Source organism: Homalodisca vitripennis, chromosome 6 (assembly GCF_021130785.1).
Source record: "Homalodisca vitripennis isolate AUS2020 chromosome 6, UT_GWSS_2.1, whole genome shotgun sequence".
NCBI classification, from domain to species: domain Eukaryota; kingdom Metazoa; phylum Arthropoda; class Insecta; order Hemiptera; family Cicadellidae; genus Homalodisca; species Homalodisca vitripennis.
The window spans coordinates 118,235,417-118,253,200 of record NC_060212.1 but is presented as its reverse complement, the minus strand read 5'-3'; the positions used below and the strand labels follow the sequence as shown (position 1 = coordinate 118,253,200).

General features: G+C 35.8%; 1 protein-coding gene across 2 annotated transcripts in view; it reads left to right on the top strand.

Annotated features, from left to right (window-relative positions):
* LOC124364811 (golgin subfamily A member 2-like) overlaps positions 1-17,784 on the top strand; it is a 38,354-nt gene that overhangs the window by 4,365 nt on the left and 16,205 nt on the right. The window contains exons 3-13 of one of the 2 annotated variants that reach the window (XM_046820584.1): positions 350-862; positions 1,432-1,603; positions 3,942-4,107; positions 6,055-6,196; positions 6,394-6,585; positions 8,854-9,048; positions 9,133-9,270; positions 12,012-12,092; positions 14,752-14,838; positions 16,216-16,309; positions 16,654-16,785. In XM_046820584.1, coding sequence (XP_046676540.1) covers positions 350-862; positions 1,432-1,603; positions 3,942-4,107; positions 6,055-6,196; positions 6,394-6,585; positions 8,854-9,048; positions 9,133-9,270; positions 12,012-12,092; positions 14,752-14,838; positions 16,216-16,309; positions 16,654-16,785 — 1,912 coding nt within the window. The remainder of the gene's footprint in view (positions 1-349; positions 863-1,431; positions 1,604-3,941; positions 4,108-6,054; positions 6,197-6,393; positions 6,586-8,853; positions 9,049-9,132; positions 9,271-12,011; positions 12,093-14,751; positions 14,839-16,215; positions 16,310-16,653; positions 16,786-17,784) is intronic. The other variant, XM_046820585.1, reaches the window with a different exon arrangement.

Sequence of the window (17,784 nt, the reverse complement as noted above, 5' to 3'; positions counted from 1 at the left end):
GAAGATAGAAACCAGTAATAAATTAACTTAATTCTTATCCCAACTAGATAGGTGTCAAGGCTTTTGTGATGACTGGTAGAGAACCAAGAATGTAAAGTAAACAAAAAGTGTTGTTCAGTGTGTATATATTTTGAATAAATTTAATATTACATAATAATGTCTTATTACTGGTTTTAGGCTCCAGATTATTTTTTTTGTGACAATGCAAATGCTGTGAATGTTATTTATTATTTATTACACAGGCTGTTCAAAAAGATATACACATAAAGAGAGGAATAGAAATGTAATGTTTTGTTGACTTTTCATTTACTTAAGTCTTGCCATTCTAAAATATGATATGACTTTACAGGGCACAGATTCACCAGTGTTTGCCATGGACAACAGCATTGATAACCTTTGTCAAATTTTCAATGGGAATTCACAACCAGATATTTTGAATTTGAGCACACTACCCAAAGTCTCGGAGGACCTTTTTCAAAGTTCCTCACCTAATTCGTTCTTCAGTGAAACGTCTCCGAGACCTAATGCTCAGTCAGCATCGGACTTCTTCGACAACCTATCCTCTGGGAACGACCCCCCAGATGGGCTATCACAAGAATCGTATCCTGTCCATGACCTGGCCTTGGCTCCTAATGCTGCTCTGAATGTCACGGCGTTTCATTCTCCGCACGTAAATGCATCTACGCCAGATGGGCCTCTTTTTCAAGACACTCCTAACTATTCTTTCCCAGATGCATCCTTTTCTCCCATAAAAGAGATAAAAAACAACATGTCCAGTGAAATGGTGACAAAGAAGTTGGAAATGGAGTTGAAGAATAGCCATGCAAAAAATATGGAGCTTGAACAGCAACTGACAGAACAGGTAGAACTTTGTTTGATGTTAGAGAACAAGTAAGACAGTGTTTTGTATCACAAGATGACCCTATACCTAAACTGAAAAAGTCATTAAATTAGGTAAATAGTGTACTTTTAGTCTTTGTTAGTTTTTAGTTTTCATTCATGCATGCAGTTTTTGTTTCTGATTTAAAGTATAGTTAGTAAAATGGCTAACAGTAGTTTACTTTAACTGACAGTTGGTGAATTTTACTTCCATTCTATCTACATTTACAGGATTAAGTCAAAGTCATTGGTTATGTGTGTTAATGACCCTCAGTAACATTATTCATTGCAAAAATAATGTTATTTTTGTTCTTTATTAACAGAGACATATAGTTTTATTTACCATAGCATAAAACTAATACAACTGTTTTTTTCCAACATACAAAACTTACAACAGGTGTTTACAGCAAACACCTAGATTATGATGGCTTGAGTTTTCAGTTAAGTTAAACAATTATTTTTAAATAATTTATCTTCAACTATGTAAAGATTATGTAGTCTCTTTAAATCTATAAAATTTAACATGAATAAGAATGATGTTGTATGATTTAGAAAACCCAAATAGTTCAACTCCAGTCACATCTAGAAGAAGTTAAAGTGAAAGCAGATGAAGGAGCTTCTGCTCTAAAACATCACATCCAAGCGATAGAGATTCTTGTGTCTGAGAAGACAGAGCTACAAAACTTGCTGGAGAGACGACAAGAGACTTTGGACTCTAAGTCAGGTAGGTGAACTTCAATGGATAGTTAAGAGTTTGTAAAAATTGTATTATTCCTTCTCTTTTTACTCTTTTACATAAACTAGGCTCATATAAGTTACAGTATAATGAATTCTTAACTATCCATTACTACATGATTATAGGCTTTTTCCCTTCTGAAAGTGCTAAATATTACCATAATCATATTATGGTATCTGAACTCTCCACTACAAGATATACAGGATTTTAGAAAACCAAGAGATCCTTTAAACGATACTAGCATTTTCTTCTCCTTGAACTTAATTAAAAGTCGTCCTGAAAACTGCAAAGTATTCCATTTGTTGACTCTGAAAAATGTATTTCTTTCATTTTTTGAAGTTTAATGATTCGTTTTTCTTCAAGAAGAAAAGAGAAGGTTGATGTTAAATAAAACGAGTATGTTTATCCCAAAGTACATTATTAGTATTTTTATTTATTAATAGAAAAAAAGTTTTGTACATGCAACCCTGCACAATAAGATTTTTGACATATGGTACAACATTGATTATCTAGATTAATTAGAACTGGAAGTAATCCAGATAAACTGCTGAATACCTACTTTTTTACTGCCTTACTGTAAAGGAGCCCATATTTGGCATTCTGGACAAGTGTGGTTCAGACCTAATCGGTCTGACATCCACTTGTCCTTCGAGTAAAGACTCAAAACGATTTGACTTTACTAGGTGGTGCTGTCCCACCTTACGACCCATGGCACTAGCTGTTGGTTGCGTTCCAAAAGTGAATAGTTTGGTTGATTGTGATCATGTTTTGTGTCCGTATTGTTACATGATTAACTTGGATCTATTCTTGGGGGAGATCAATGCAGGGACTTAAAATTGTTCAGTCTAATGTCTGTGTGTTGTTATGCATTATTCTGAATGCTAAACACGTGTTACTGATTTTGTGTCATAGTGACCGATGGCAAATGTCTGAAAAAATCCTGTTTCCTTCACAATCCTTCTATCGTCAAAAACAATCTTCAAACAACTTTACACTGGATATTCAACAAAAATGGTTTATTCTTTAAAAAATTGGATGCAATCCACATTGTAATACTGATCTGAATGATTTGGAGATCATGGTAAATGAAGTCTGGAGAAACAAGGTAGTACTGTATTTCAAAGTGAAATAGTAATACATTTTATTTTTCTATAATTATGTTTATAGAAGTAACTTACAATAGGTTTGTACAAAATGATTCTTTAACAAGAAGTAATTCTAAAGCAAAATGTTTGTGTGTGTGTGTGTGTGTGTTTGTGTGTTTATGTACACAAGATCTAAAAGAAAATTAACTACCAATGTTCTTTTCCTTGATTGTTTGTTAATAATATTATTTCATTAAGGACTGTTGTTGAAAGCCTTTTTTTCAAAATTTAATTCAAGAAAATTGTAACCTGAAAAAAATTATTTAATGTTAACAAAATATATAGTTAAAAGTTACTTACAAATTTTTATTTTATTCCTCAAGTATCAATAAATATGAAAGAAACTAATAATTAACATTCAGGAGGCTTACTTTGAAAACTTCCTTCTAGGGTTCACTGGTTTGAAAGAAACACATAAGCGGTGGCTCATAAAATATCACATATTTTGAAATATTCTATTTCACTGCAATCTTTCTCAATCAGTATAGAGCATTCCAGTTTTCCCTTTAATATGGTATTCATTTGTTGTTTAATTTTGATGTTGTTTTGTTTTGTTACGTTTTTGAAGCTGTTGTGCAATTATGGTGTTTGTCCAGAAAATATTCAAATGATGCATTAGTACGTAACTAGTGCTATATCTTTTTTTTAAAAATATAACGATGGCAAATGTGTCAGAAGCATTGGAGTGTCAGACGAGTACTGGTCATTGTCGGTGTCACGTCATGAGCATAGCGAGTTGTATTTGTGTCACAAGCTGATGCACTTTACAAGCTGATGCTATCCTCTCATTACAGCTTAAGACAGGAGAAAACAGTGATTTTGGTGGGTAATAAACTGCAGAAAACTCTTGGTCGCATATAGCCACACAAAGTTTCCTGCTTATAATGTTGATGCAGGCTGTCAAAGCAGGAAAGTTATAAGTGTGTTCCATTGTATTTTATATTTTAACTCATGGTTTAAGCAGAAATGTTTCTTCTAAGATACATTGTCATATTTACACATACTGTTGAATTTATTCACTCTCCTTAGAGAGTTTGAATTGAATAAAAAAATGTCATGGCTTTTGTTTTTATCTAAATAAAAATACATTATTGTTTTTGTTATTGTGGCTATGGCACTTATAGACTTAATGGAAGCAGTTTAAAAGAGATGAAAGTACTATTCTACAATGTTGACTGTAGGGGAGGTGGAGGAGCTGCAGGGACGGCTGAGGGCATCACGTAAACGTGTGTCAGATGTGGAGCGGGAACTGGCTAACACCAAGTGTCACATTGCCAGTCTGGAGGGATCGTACAACGACTTGCTTCGCAGTCAGGCTACGCTACTGGCGCAGTCGGACATTCAAGGGTGAGTGCGTCAGAAGTATTCCTTTTAAAAGTATCTTTTACCTTCAAAACTGAAAGCTTTTCATAACCAAACCAACATGATCAAATTTTAATCCTTTTGAAGTTTCATGATCAACTGGGATTGTAAAAACTTTATTCAGTGCAGCAAACTTATCGATTCTACTTATCACCGTCTTGGACACAAAAACTTATTTCATTGCGAAGTTCAGTGTAGAATTATATCGTATAATCTTGGGTCATTATAATTTGTTTTGAAGACCAGAAGAGAACCATGTTTATTTACCAATAACTGAACTTTAAAGACTTCCAACTTTGATTTAAATTTAATTTAACTGCAAATCGCTTTAAATAAGTACGAGGGCTGTTTTTTAAGTAAGGGCCACTCTCCCGTACAGGGTAGTAGTTCGCGTTCCTGCCGTAACGAGCGTGCGCCCCGCCTCCCGGCATTCCTACTGAACAACTTCATGTCAGTTGCAGCTCTGTAGCTAACCTGTATGCATTACTGTGGATCTTTAAAATGTTTAAGATTATCGAATCACCTGCCGCGTGTGAGATTCGGTCAGTGATACGATTTTTGACTGCAAGAAACATGTCGGCTGCTGACATTCACCGTCAGCTTTGTGAGGTGTATGCTGCCAAGGCAATGAGTGAAGGTAAAGTGCGGAAATGGGTCAGAGAATTTAAAGATGGCCGCGAAAATGTCCACGATGAAAATCGCTCAGGCCAGCCATCTGTGATCACGGGAGATTTGGTTACTGCAGTTGACGCAAAAATTCATGAGGACCGACGGTTCACAATAACCACTCTCTCTATGGAATTTCCTCAAGTGTCCAGGTCAGTACTGTACAAAATTGTGTCAGAAAACCTAAACTTTAAAAAATTGTGCTCAATATGGGTACCCAAACTCCTCACTGAGGATCACAAAAAAAAAGAGATTAAGCAGTTCTTTGACTTTTTTGACCCGCTATGACGAGGAAGGAGACGACATGTTGAGTCGAATTGTCACAGGAGATGAAACATGGGTATCCCATATCACTCCTGAATCAAAGCAACAGTCCATGGAATGGCGGCACACAACATCTCCAGTCAAAGTCAAAGCCAAGCAAACGCTGTCGCGGCGCTAAGTTATGGCAACTGTGTTCTGGGACAGCGCGGTGTTTTGCTAGTGAACTTTATGCCGCGAGGAATGACGATTAACTCAGAAGCCTACTGCGTAACCCTGGCCAGTCTCCGACGCGCCATTCAGAACAAAAGACGCGGCATGCTGACAAAGGGAATTCTGATCCTCCACGACAATGCAAGGCCTCACACCGCTGCTCGGACACAGGAAATGATCGACTCTTTTGGCTGGGAAGTTTTGAATCATCCGCCGTACAGCCCCGACCTTGCTCCGAGCGATTTCCACCTTTTTCGGTACTTGAAAAATCATCTTGGCGGGAAGTGCTACAGTGACGACGAAGAAGTCAAGACGGCCGTGAACTCCTGGTTGTCAGAGCAGGCGGAAAATTTCTTTTAAGAGGGATTTCAAAACTTAGTTTTAAGATATGATAAGTGCCTTAACAAACAAGGCAACTATGTAGAAAAATAAAAAAAATATGTAGATTCTGAAAATAAATGTATTTTGAAAAAAATAATTGTTGTTTATTAAAAAAAAAAAAAAACGGCCCTTACTTAAAAAACAGTCCTCGTAATTTATGACATCTGTTTGAATTTTGCAACAAAGACTTAAAGCATCACCAAAAATTATATTAATTTTTAAGACTCCATTTTTATAGAGAAATATGCACATGTTTTATATCTAAACAATAAGTATGCATTGCAATTATGTTACTTGTTGCAATTACTTGCTTGTTTGTGTTTTTGAAATTTGAGAAACACAAAATAAACATAACTAATACAAATCAAGGATATGAAAGATTCCTAAAAAGTAGTGTGTAATATGTTTTAGAAAACGAGTGGGAGACTTGGAGCTTGAAGTGAGCGATCTGCGAAGTAAACTTGAGACTCGAGATCAAACTCTGGTTACAATCAGGACTGATTTGCTTGAAAAGACTTCACAATTAAGTTTGGCTGAAGTACGAATACAGCAGGTAAAAGATGATAAATTGTTCAAAAAGCTTTGGAAATAAGTAATTTATCAGTCATAACATGTTTCTTTGCAATGGTAGGTAAGATGCAAATGAATAATGCCATTGTTGTGTAAGTGAAATTACTAATAACACACAATATGTAGAAATAAGTTAAATTGAACGTTTTTACTTTAAAATATTTCTGTGTAAAATTGCAGCTTAGTGGAGGGCCAGAAAGTGATGGAAGACTAGAAGAAGAGCTTCGTCAAAGAAATGAAGAATTGGTACAGACTGTTCGGAACCTGGAGAGTCAATTGAATGCAACAAATAGCACCAATGATGAATCGATGAAAGACTATCAGCGATACGTAAATCGACTACAGACTGAACTACAGGAATTGAAAACTGCAGTAAGTTTATTACGCATACATACTGTACTTTTGTTAGACTGTTATTATGATCTACTGTGTCATAATTGGGAAATTTGAAAAGAAACTGATACTAAAGGAATGATAGGTTAAGATAATACCCCCGGCATCGGGATCCTGAGGATCTATAGTGACTTAACCCTGAACCCAGGTTCTTGATAAACCTCGAGACGTCCCTAGGTGCTAAAATTCTCACCTCAGCAGGTTTTATGAATGCCCTGTGCAGGTGTCTCCACCGAAACAAGGCAATAAATTTGTAGAAGTTTGGTGTGTGGTCAAAATTAACTGCCCAACGTTGGTGACATCATATGTGGAAGATCAGTTATCGAGGTTTATCTTAAAGCTCCAAGTTGGTAGTAATTTGTTGTAGGACATTATGTTAGATATTTATCACTTACCTGTGATACTGTGATTCAGTTAATATTCTTCTTTTTAGTTATTACAATATTCCTTTACTGATGTTGGATCATTCCATCGTAACCACTTAAATTTTCCAATATGTGATCTTCAATAACAAGGAAGAATAAATTATTATGTTCTTTGACTTTCAATTAAAAGCTCTAATTTATTCATTAAAAACACCACTTCAAACATAATATATACATTTAAGAGTATTTACAGAGCACGTGTTCACCGAAATCAAATTCATCACTTCAATCACAAATTAAATGAAAACTCCTGTATTCAAGTTACTATTTGATGAAATTAGAAATAAACAAAAATACAGAGATAATAGAAATCATCTTTATTAAACAATTTATAAGTTAATTTTGAAAGAACATGGAAAAGAACAGAAAGGACACCAGTACGTCCTTCCCCTTTTCTGTCTTGCGATTGAGAAGAAAGAAGGTTGAGATTTCTCCGACAAACGTTGAGGCCCACAAAACGGGGGTAACACACCGGAAATCAACGGAAGTCGTTAGCTCCTAGCCTTCAACCCAAAACGATATGTTTGAATAGAATGAAATACATGCTTGTTTACATCTACAGGTTATATGTTAATTTCCACTCACTGTTTTTACCTCGAACCATTTGAATTAGAGTTTTATCGATGTTAATCTGTTACAACTTCACAATCGCAAATTATATGTACAACAGTCTCCTTAAGATACCTATCTTAAACAGGTGATTGTTAAATGGGCAGTATACAGTCAGCAGATTTGAAAAATGTGATTTTCAGTCTATTGAGTCCAAGAACAACTTCATTTGAATTGAGAGAAGTCTCCACAGCTACCCATTTTGTGATAGCGTTTCTGACTTGACACTTAGCCAAGCCACGAAAGGGTTCCAGACTTATGAGTCACGAAATATCTCAAGCTCTCGCCAACATGTCTGCCTTTTCATTTTTAGCAATCACCTCTTGCCCCGGTGCTGACATTAGAGTTACTTTGTTACTGTTAGCCAGGGTTAAAGTATTATTAGACTCTCCCAGACCACTTTGGACACAAAGATGTAGCTGCTGAGAGATCTCAGTGCTGCTGTGAATGTCCGATAGGATGTTGATCTTAGTATTCTTCGGTTTTATAGATAAGTTGATGCAGACACACAGATGTATTGCAAGCTTGAAAGTTGGTCAGGGAGGAACCCAAGATCTTAGAGGCTCAGAAGTTTGGTCCTTTAACACCAAGATCCATCCCTTTGTCTCTACATGTTCCATCTGCTGCGTACCAGATCTGTGCTTCCTTCTCAAAAACGGGTTGGAAGGGTTAACGACTCAATCCCTCCTCTGCACACCACTTCCATACCAGATGCAAAGCTTTCTGCATGAGTTCTTTTAATGCAACCTCACATTTACTCCTTGCGAGGTCATCTGCATATCCTTGTACTTCAAAGCCTTCATTGCTGAGTCTAGTTAATAGATCATCAGCAACCAGCACCACAGAAGAGGTGGTAAAATTTCTCCCTGAGAACCTTTAACTGTGTTTACAGTTTCAAGGAACTTGCCACCGAGCCTAGTCTTTACTCTACGGATGGACAGCATCGATCAAGAGTATTCATGCTAAGTTTAAGTGCCACTCTGTATGTTGCGTTTACAGAGATCTTATCAAAGGCATTTATTAAACCAGGCTCACTGTGGTCATACATCACTTTTTGAATTTTCTAGTCATTTTGGAAATAGATAAAATTACTTTAGCTAGCATGTAGCCTATTTTCCATGGCTGATCTTAATATAACCAATACTTCTTTATCCTTTGTTAAGTAATTTGAGTTGAATGTAACATAAACTCTCTCAGTTTTGGATTGTTACAGCATGAGACTGTCAACGAACAGAATATGGCGCTTACGGCAAGGGAAAAGCAACTGGTGCAGCAAGTGAGTGAGCTGGAACGACAGTTGGCTCGAGCCCCGCAGCCCACAGAGGACCCAGCGCTGCGTGGTCTGCGCGACGAGCTGCAGCTGGCCACAGACAGCATCGCAGCTCTGCAGGTCCAACTACAGGAGAAGGTACAACAGTCTCTGTGTTCTCTTTGAAAATAATATATTAGCTCAGTTGAACAGTAATGGTAATGTAAAGGCTTGTTGTTTTAGACCAGTGAGGTAGATGTCCTCCGGGAAGGACTGCAGGAGCGAGCTGCCAGGATACAGGAGCTGGAGGTGACAGTGGAACGTCTGGAGACAGAGCGCCCAGACACGGCCAACCTGCAGGCGGCTATTGAGAGCGACAAGGTCAGGTCAAATTTGCATTTTTATTCATTGTATTGAATAAACTTCTGATTAAAAAAATGAGTGAGTCTTTAAAACATTTCAGTTTAGGTACTGCACACTGTATTGTATTCAACAAATATTTCTGTATTATATTTGTAGTAAATAATGCTTCTATAAATAAAATAGTTCCTATTAGTGGACACTACTTAGGATACCATCATGTGTGTTTACCACAAAATTAAAAGATGTAAAGTTTATCGACTTGACTTTTCAATGATCTCTAGATAGTAGACAAACTTCTCGATTAACGTGAGTATTTTAGGGCTGGAATGTCAGATCAAATTTTTTTTATACATCATGTTAAATAAACTTACAACCATTTGAGGAGTATTGGACAAGATGAGGTGTGTCCAAAAAGTATCCGACCTTGACGTCTGGCATGAACTGACGTTACTCGGCGGCAACGGCAATCTGGTCCCCTTCAAAGTACTCCCCTCCACAAGCCACTACCTTATTCCAACGCTCCTCCCACTTCCGGAAACACTCCTTAAATTCATTTTGCGGAATGGCTAACAGGTCCTTTGTCGCATTTTGTTTTATTTGTTCAACATCGTCAAATCTTTTTCCTTTCAAAGGAATTTTTAATTTCGGAAATAGCCAGAAGTCACAAGGAGCTATGTCAGGACTGTAGGGAGGCTGTCGTAGTTGGTTGATGTTGTGTTTGACCAAAAAACACTGAATAAGATTTGAGGAATGAGCTGGCGCATTGTCGTGGTGCAGGATCCAGTCACGGCTTGTCCACAGTTCAGGTCGTTTCCTTCGCATTGCATCTCTTAGCCGCCTTAGGACCTCAAGATAATACTCCTTATTTACTGTCTGGCCTCTTGGAGCATATTCGTGATGAACAACGCCATCCTGGCCAAAAAAAACTGTCAGCATTGTCTTGACATTGCTTCGACTTTGTCTTGCTTTTTTTGGCCGTTGCTCTTCGTGAGTTTTCCACTGTGAATATTGAGCCTTTGTTTCAGGGCTGTAGCCATAAACCCATGACTCATCACCAGTAATAACTTTTTTAAATAGCCCTGGGTCACTTGTGATCAAGTCCAGATTGTCCTGTGTGATTTCAAGTCGACAGTTCTTTTTGTCTTCTGTCAGCAGCAGAGGAACAAATTTTGCCGGAACACGGTTCATTTTTTAATCTTCGTGTAAAATGTTACAAACTGATGATTTTGGTATTCCTAAATCTTCTTCCAGCTCTCGGACAGTCAATCGACGGTTTTCATTAATTGATGCACAAACACGTTCAACATTTTCAGCGTTTCTGGCCGTTGAAGGCCTGCCAAATCGGTCATCACTCTCCACTGATATGCGGCCATTTTTGGCAAAATTTAATGCAAATGGGCTGCTCAACACGTTCAGTCATATTAAAATGCGACGCACACAAATGGCAGTACTGTACGGAACAGAGCGCTGTGACTCACTGAGTGACCGGATCGTATTTAATGCCTAATATGGGAAGGAGTAGGCTCGCCCCTCCCCTCCAATAACCGGTTCGAGCCGGTTGGTTACGCCGCGGCTGTCTACTGGTCGGCGGTCGGATACTTTTTGGACAGACCTCGTATATCGTCCATTTGTATTATTTTTGTTAGAAACAAGCAGGTTTGTACAACCATTTATGTTAAATGACCTTGGAGACTTCATTTGATTGTCTTTGAGATTTTGGGATCACTAATTTTTTTCTACCTTGAAACAAACAAGTGTTATCATTAAGGTTACACTGTTAATGATAAAGAACCGTTAAAAAACTGCACGTTTGCCATTGTGCCACCAACATTTTTTCATATTACTTAACTTTTGAAATAGTATATATTATCCAAAGTTATGGTTGCGAAGAGGTAAAACCAAACTTGTCAAATATTCAAAGTAACAAAGGTTGTATTTTCCATTTCCAATAAAAATAGCGTAACCCGCTGCAACAAGAACACTGTTGTTTGTGGCTGCAACCCTGCGATAAATAGCAACATTATATCAGTGATTCAAACTCATTTGCTGTATTAAAGGTAAATGCATTAATAATATTATGTGTACAATTTATGACCTGAAAGAAAATCTTAAGTAGGCTAAAGTGTTAAAAGTTGGACACGGATCACTCATTACTTCATGCTCAGTTATCGAATTTATAGCATTTGTTAAATTACTGAGTCAGCATTTCTTTGTATTCCAATACAAAATAATGTTTACATGTGTTATAAACATGTATTAAAATCATATTTTAATTGCAAATCATTAATAAAAATATGTAAACTATTCCAATAAACCGCACACCTGGAAGCATGCAGCCCATGTTACTTCTTAAACACTTGAAAAGTAATTATCAAATAATATTGAATTAGAGTTCAAAAAATATTCAAATTCAATACTTCATGAACATTATTAAGTTAATTAGAATCAGAATTGAAAGAAGCAATCTGGTTGTTGATATTTCTTTATTCCAAAGATAAGGCAAAGCAAGTGATGTGAACAGTGCTTTAGGTCATGATTGAAATTGAGCATTGAATACAATGAAAACTAACGGAGGCTTTTTCCTGAGCACCAAAAAGTTAAAAAAATTAAGAGTTTAAACATTTTAGTGTAATCACAATTTTTTTAAAGTTATTAAGAGACTGGAACTTTTAAAACGTGTTGTGTACTAGAAGTGAATTTGTGTTTAGGAGTAGCATTGGAGGTGTAGTTAAAGAACAAACGTGCGTGTTTGTTGGCAGGTGGCTGCATCCAGAGCAATGGCCCAAAACAATAATCTCAAGAAACAGCTGGAAGAGCTGCAAGAGGCTCTCATCAAAATGGTGAGTATTTGTCCAAGAAGCAAAGGGCAGAAAAACTAGCATAATGTAATTTGATTTCTTTAGAAGGTAGTAGGTTGCCAAGTCTGTAAGGCATGGTTTTAAATTTAATTAAATTTAAACCCTTTCAAGCATTTTGATGAAATCATTACATCTGCTGTATTCTGCGTCGTAGGTGCTTCGACGTACTCAGTATGTTCTCTGACACTGAATCAAAACTAATAAATTTATAGTGTTGGTTTTAAATATTTTGTTTAGTATTAAATGAGCCATTTAATACTATTAAAGTTAAATGAGTGACTTTTCATATCTGCGAAAACTCCATGTTATCACCATGTCATTATAATATAATGTAATTATTTGCAAGTCAGTTCACCGTTGCCAATATCTCAGAAAGTTGAAGTTTAGCATACACATATGCCTCAGGACTTAAATAGAAAGTCAAAAGCATTTTCATCCGTTAATCAAGATCTAACATCTGTAGGGGTTGGAATAGGGTTGCAACCCATAAAGAACTATATTTTTGTTTTTCAACTTCCCGATATCCTAGGAAGGTAACACTATACACAAATGTGCCATAAGCATTCCACAAAGTAAAGATTTTTTATTGAGATCGACAGCCAATAGAGGTTGAAATAGGGCTGCAACCTCTAGAAGACCTATATATTTGTTTTTCTATTTCCGTTTTCCTAGGAAAATGAAATTTTACTAAGAAATTCTTATGAAAACCAACCACCCTCAGTGATTAAATCTAAAGGTAGCATGCAACAAATATTTTTTTTTTGTTTCCAGAGGTTCATCTGAATTTGCAATGACGAATATTTGTTGCAAAAGCATTTATATAAGATTATTTCTTTTTTAAACTACATTTTTATTAGTTATTATATTCCGATTCTTTCTGCATTTTGGTTTGATGCTCTTGCAGGCTGTAAGGCTATAACGGAGTTGTTATTAATTTTCAGTCAAAAATGTCAGAATCATAACAAACATATTTCTGAAGGTGTTCTATGATGATTTCTGAGCACTCCAGAGGTTGATACCAAAATCTGAAGCGATCACATGAACAGTGATTAGTTCACAATCTAAACAGATGTTGTCGTCTTTGATTTGATCTTTGATTTTGAGCAAGACTTAAATTTATTTGTGTTACAAACTGCATCTTCAACTGAGAAAAAAAATTGCAATGGGTTAGCACCTTTTTTGTTTAAATTATATAATAATATGCTGTGCAAGGGGCAATGGAACATCCTGCTCAACTATGTCTGCACAGATGAAAGCACTGAGAGAAACAGGCACTAAAACATTAACACTGAATGCCTCTATTTGCCCATCCACTTGTGATTAGCTGAGGAATATCATAGACAGTCAAGTCATACTGGAGTGTCTGGAAACTTTATACATATCTCAACGTAAGCTGACAACACTTCTGAACGTAAAGAAAAGGATTGTCTTTAAATAAAGTCTTATATGGTTATAAACATATAAATACTGCCACTCTAATCACTTGGCAGTAATCCCATAGACGTGAGCTTATAGAAGATGTGATGAAATACCAGGAATACCTAGAGTAGAAAGACAAACAGGCCTAATCTCCATAAATAAAATTCAACTTAAACTATCAGATCTCATGTGTACAAATCTTGTATACATCTTCTGCAAAAATAACCTACTATTCTTATTTTAATCATGCCTTAAAGTACATGAAAATGAAGATAACATTGGTTGATGGAACAACAGTTAATGTGAAACTATTCCTCAAAAATCACAATGCATTAAGGACTTCAAAATACACCCCATATAATCCTAGGTAATGGTCAGTGTTATGGATTCTTTCATTGATTTTACTAATTTAATTATGTATTATGGTTAATCTTATCCATGATGTGCACTTGACTAAGCTTTGTGTAGCATTTCATTTTCCAGGCCAAACTTATCACTATGTAATCTAACACTACATTTACTTTATTTACTGATAATTATCAGTTTATAATCAGGTTATTATCAGTGGTCATATATGCCACTGTGTGTCATATCATTTTATTACAACCTGGTTGGCAATAACTAGTATCTGATTCCACAAAAAATCCATAGTAGGCTTAAAGTCCTTATCTAGCTTATCAATTATTTTATAGAGAAGTGAAATGTTAACTAAATTATTCTTAGTAATAAAATTGAATCTTATTGTAATAAAATATACTTGTAAATATTTAAAGAGGCAGAATAAGGCTAAAAAAGGATTGGTCTCTCCATAAAAATAATTCCTGTACTGGGCACTAAATAGTATTCACAATTCCAGATATACCACATATTAAAAGAAATTTATAGAAGACACTTTTCTGTACAAAAAATGTTTATGATAAATATCCAACACTAGATTACAGACTTTACTTGTATTTGCTTAACAATATTTCTTTCACTTTATGTGCCTGGCACAGTAAACAACAGAGCAGTTTTACAGTTATTGTAACTATAAAAGTTGATTTAGTTACAATAGCTAGTATATCTGTGACAGTTGATGTATCTTTGACAGCTGATTTAGCTGTTACGATTCTGATACATCTGTTGCAATTGATGTAGATGGCACAGCTGATGTGGTAACTTATCCAGCTATGATTTGTTGTAACAGATTGTGATGTGTAGTAACATGTAACTTGTGTTGCAGAGCAACAACAAGCTGGAGCTGACTCAGCAGCTGCAGCAGGAGCAGCACCTCAGCCGAGATTTGACTGAAAGATTGGAACAACTGCAGGTTTGACTATCACTATGAATCTAACTAAGACTTTCCTACAAGATTTACATTTTCTCAATTTTATATTTAAAATCAGATAGTATTTGTTGTCAGAGAATTCTGTAAAAAAAAAATATAGTGATGGTGGTGAGAACTTAACACGTTCATGATGTGTACCCCATCGGGCACATGCGATCTTTCACAACTGCCGTTGTGTACCACTTCGGATACACATCAGGCTTTCTTCAAGTGTGTTGTGCACCCGATGGGGTAGACGTTGCTATACATTTCCTAATTGCATTTATATTGTTTGCCTGTCTTGGTGGTTTGTTAAGTGTGATCCTGTGCTTAAATAAATACCTAAGACTATATCGTGTACCCCGTCGAGCGCACAATTGCTTAATTTTTAAAGTAAATTATTTCTTTTAAGTACCCATTGGGGTACACGGATAAAATTGATAAAAAACATATTGAAATAATTTTCTTGTGGGAAATTGCAATGCCTACATACTTTTCTCATTATACTTAGACGTTTAACGTAAAAAACAGATTACAGTTTTTTGCCAATATTATTGACAAATTCAACGGCAAATAAAATAATGCGGAAAAACCGTTGTCATGAACGTGTTAAACGTTAAACCATGACTTTTCTTTGAATGTGGTTTGTTATATTTACTTGGGTGTATAATTAAATAATTTATTCAAAACCACTAAAACTATTCTTGAATAACTTCGGTGTTGGTTAAAAATATCTAAGTTTTAAAAACTGTGAAAACAAATGGCGTGAAAGATTCTACAAATGAGATGTCACACAGACGAAATAAATCTTTTACAACTTTTATAACTTTGATACTTCAGCCATTTTGCTAAGCATCTAAATGGCAAAATTTCAATCCAAATAGTTGCAAAGTTAACGATGAAAAAATATTGGATTTTTCACTATACCATAGATTTAAAATAAATGAACTCTCAATCGCCCATGCTTTAGAGAATTAATTGTGTTATGTGCATACATCTTGACATAGAATTGAAACTGAGTCTTTTACAAATTTTTAATTTTACATGTCTTACATACCACATTTCGTTCATAGCATCATGCCTAGAAGGGACCACGACTGTAAGGATACACTCATACAGAAAGAACCTTATCATAAGAGCCTGTCTTGCAACAAATATTTGAGTAGCCCAAAATGACCATTTCCACCAAAATAATTCGATGCTGTTGCAGTAAGTTTCCTTGTGTACATATAGGGTAAGAGAAGTTAAATATTGGTCTAAGATGTGAGTACAATACCTCCTGTAATTTTATAGAGCTCAATTTTCCTCATACAAGTTTATGCATTTAGCCTTTTTGAAAGAATTGCTCTGGGTATAAACATTGTATTGTTTAACTTACAGGAATCAAAGATCACAGAAGTGGAAAAGTCGCAACAGACGGAGAATCCTTCCTTGCAAGAGTTTGGGTCTCAGACAACAAACAGTCACCCTGTGGGTAAGTGCTTGTGTGTTCGGTGTCGTCTACCGTAGCATGGCATGGTGTGTACAGGCATTAGATGGGGAAATGTCAGGGAACACTTGTTTATGCAGTGGGATCGTCACCTGGTGGGAAACTGGAATGTGATGGTAAATCAAGAATGCACAGCTCAATTAAGGGGAGTTTATCACTTGGCTTGTAGATCGTATTTTTATTTAGATTATACAAAAGTTTTATTCAGTGTATGAGAGCTTTAACATGCTTTATGTCCTATAAGAAAGGACACAATGTATGATTGACAGGACCTAATTTGTATGGTTGAAGAATAAATAGTAGAATTGTGTGTCCTGTGTTTTTGTCAGTGAGTCCGGAGATGATGTTGAAGTTGGAGGAGAAGTTCCGCAAGACGATGACGGAGTTGGCAGATCTGAGTGATGAAAAACAGCGGTTGGAGCATCTGGTGCTACAGTTGCAGAGTGAGACGGAGACAATTGGTGAGTCAGAATACTTCAGTGTTACAGGCAAGACTTTCTTGTAGTATTTGCAAACTACTGTGCAAGGTCTGACTAGAAAATAACTGATCTGTCAATGCTATAATATACCAACATATACGATAAGGCTGAATTGTATGGAGATATCACTCAAAAGATGTGAGTAGTTAATGATGTGATGTTGTGTAGTACAAATCTAGAGCCTTAAAAAATAATATGTCCTATGAAATTTCTTCTAAAAAATCTGCAATGGGGGTTTTTTCTGATGCATGGTGATAGTGTATTATAATGATGCACAGATTTTAAAGTGATATGAAGAAAGTGTAGGTTTATTAATGATGGTCCCTGCCAATTATCTTTCTGAATGATTTTCAAACTCTGAAATGATGGACCATCCTCTGGCAGAGAACAAAGACACAACACTGAAATTCAAAAATCATTCAGTAAGATCGTTGTTTGAATGTCAGAACTATATCTGAGTAAATTACTACGCAGCCTTCTAAATTCCTGTGGAGTTGATATAGGGAAAACAGCCCATTACTTGAAGAAAACCATTCTTGTCTTTTACCAAGTCAGTAAGAAAATAATTTGTCTCTGATATCACTTTTGCTTGACAAGTGAATCTTGTATTGTAGAACACACCATCTCTACTTCTTTAATATAGCTCTCTCTGTTTCATGTGAAAGTATTGGTTCGGTACGGACCAAATGCTTACTTGATAAAATGAATTTAGTAGGAACTATTCAAGTTCCTACCTTTTATTTGTTAAAATATTATGGTTTTAATCAGTTTTAAAAATATTTGTTTACGAATATTTAACAGTTTTGGTGGATATTTAGACTAACTCACATTTACCCGTATAGTATTGTGACCCTGAAAACTAAAGACAATTAATAGACAATACCTGGATATTTTATTGTACTATCACTAGTATAAACAAATTCAACATTTTCCAATATATAATTTTTATTCTGTGCAAGGCCTTTCTGAATCAAAGATTCC